Genomic DNA, 942 nt, shown 5'->3' with positions numbered 1-942 from the left:
TCTTTATGGGGTTTATAAACAATAGCTGGTTCCAGCCACCCACTTTTCTTCTAATAGGTATTCCAGGACTGGAGGCTGTACAAATATGGATCTCTATCCCACTGTGTGTCATGTATGCAATTGCCCTCCTAGGGAACTTCACCATCCTCTTTGTTATCAAAACCATCTCCAGTCTCCATGAGCCTCAGTACATCTTCCTGTCTATGCTGGCAGCCACAGATGTGGGTCTGTCTTTATCAACTCTACCTACAGTACTCAATGTCTTTCTCCTAAATCACAGAGAGATTGAGTTCTGCTCTTGCCTAGCTCAGATGTTCTTCATCCATACCTTCTCCTCCATAGAGTCAGCCATTTTGCTGGCTATGGCCTTTGATCGATTTGTAGCTATCCGAAACCCACTACAGTACACTGTGGTCTTAACCCCTCCTCGGATTATAGGGATGGGGCTTGCAGCCATAGTCAGGGGTGTGGTTTTAATGGCACCCTTGCCAATACTACTCAAGCGATTGTCCTTCTGCAAAGATATTATTCTATCTCATTGTTACTGCTATCACCCTGATGTCATGAAGCTGGCCTGTGGCCCTGTCAGAGTCAACATCATCTATGGGCTATTCCTTGTCCTCTGCTCCTTTGGAGTTGACTCTATGTTCATTGTCATTTCTTACATCCTGATTTTGAAAACAGTGCTGGGTATTGCATCCAGAGACGGCCAGCTGAAGGCACTTAATACTTGTGTTTCCCACATTTTCACTGTCTGCATTTTTTATGTGCCACTTATTGTGCTGGCTCTAATTCATAGGTTTGGTACATTCACATCTCCTCTTCTCCATGTCACCATGGCCAATCTCTTCCTTTTCTTGACCCCTGTCCTTAATCCCTTGGTCTATAGCCTAAAAACTAAACAGATAAGGTCTGCAGTACAGAAGATATTTAAGAACAGGA

The 942-nt window shown here is 44.1% G+C and overlaps 1 protein-coding gene across 1 annotated transcript; it reads left to right on the top strand.

The window, feature by feature from the left end:
• Positions 1-5: 5 nt before the first annotated feature.
• LOC102259039 (olfactory receptor 51A4-like) lies at positions 6-938 on the top strand (the record flags this gene model as incomplete). Its single annotated transcript, XM_005852872.1, has 1 exon — positions 6-938. A coding segment is annotated over exon 1 (933 nt), but the record flags the coding sequence as incomplete, so codon positions are not given.
• Positions 939-942: the final 4 nt, after the last annotated feature.

The sequence above is a fragment of the Myotis brandtii genome, unplaced genomic scaffold (assembly GCF_000412655.1).
Source record: "Myotis brandtii unplaced genomic scaffold, ASM41265v1 C41939356, whole genome shotgun sequence".
In the NCBI taxonomy this organism is placed as follows: Eukaryota; Metazoa; Chordata; class Mammalia; order Chiroptera; family Vespertilionidae; genus Myotis; species Myotis brandtii.
Note: the sequence above shows the minus strand (reverse complement) of the source record. Positions and strands in the feature narration are given on the sequence as shown.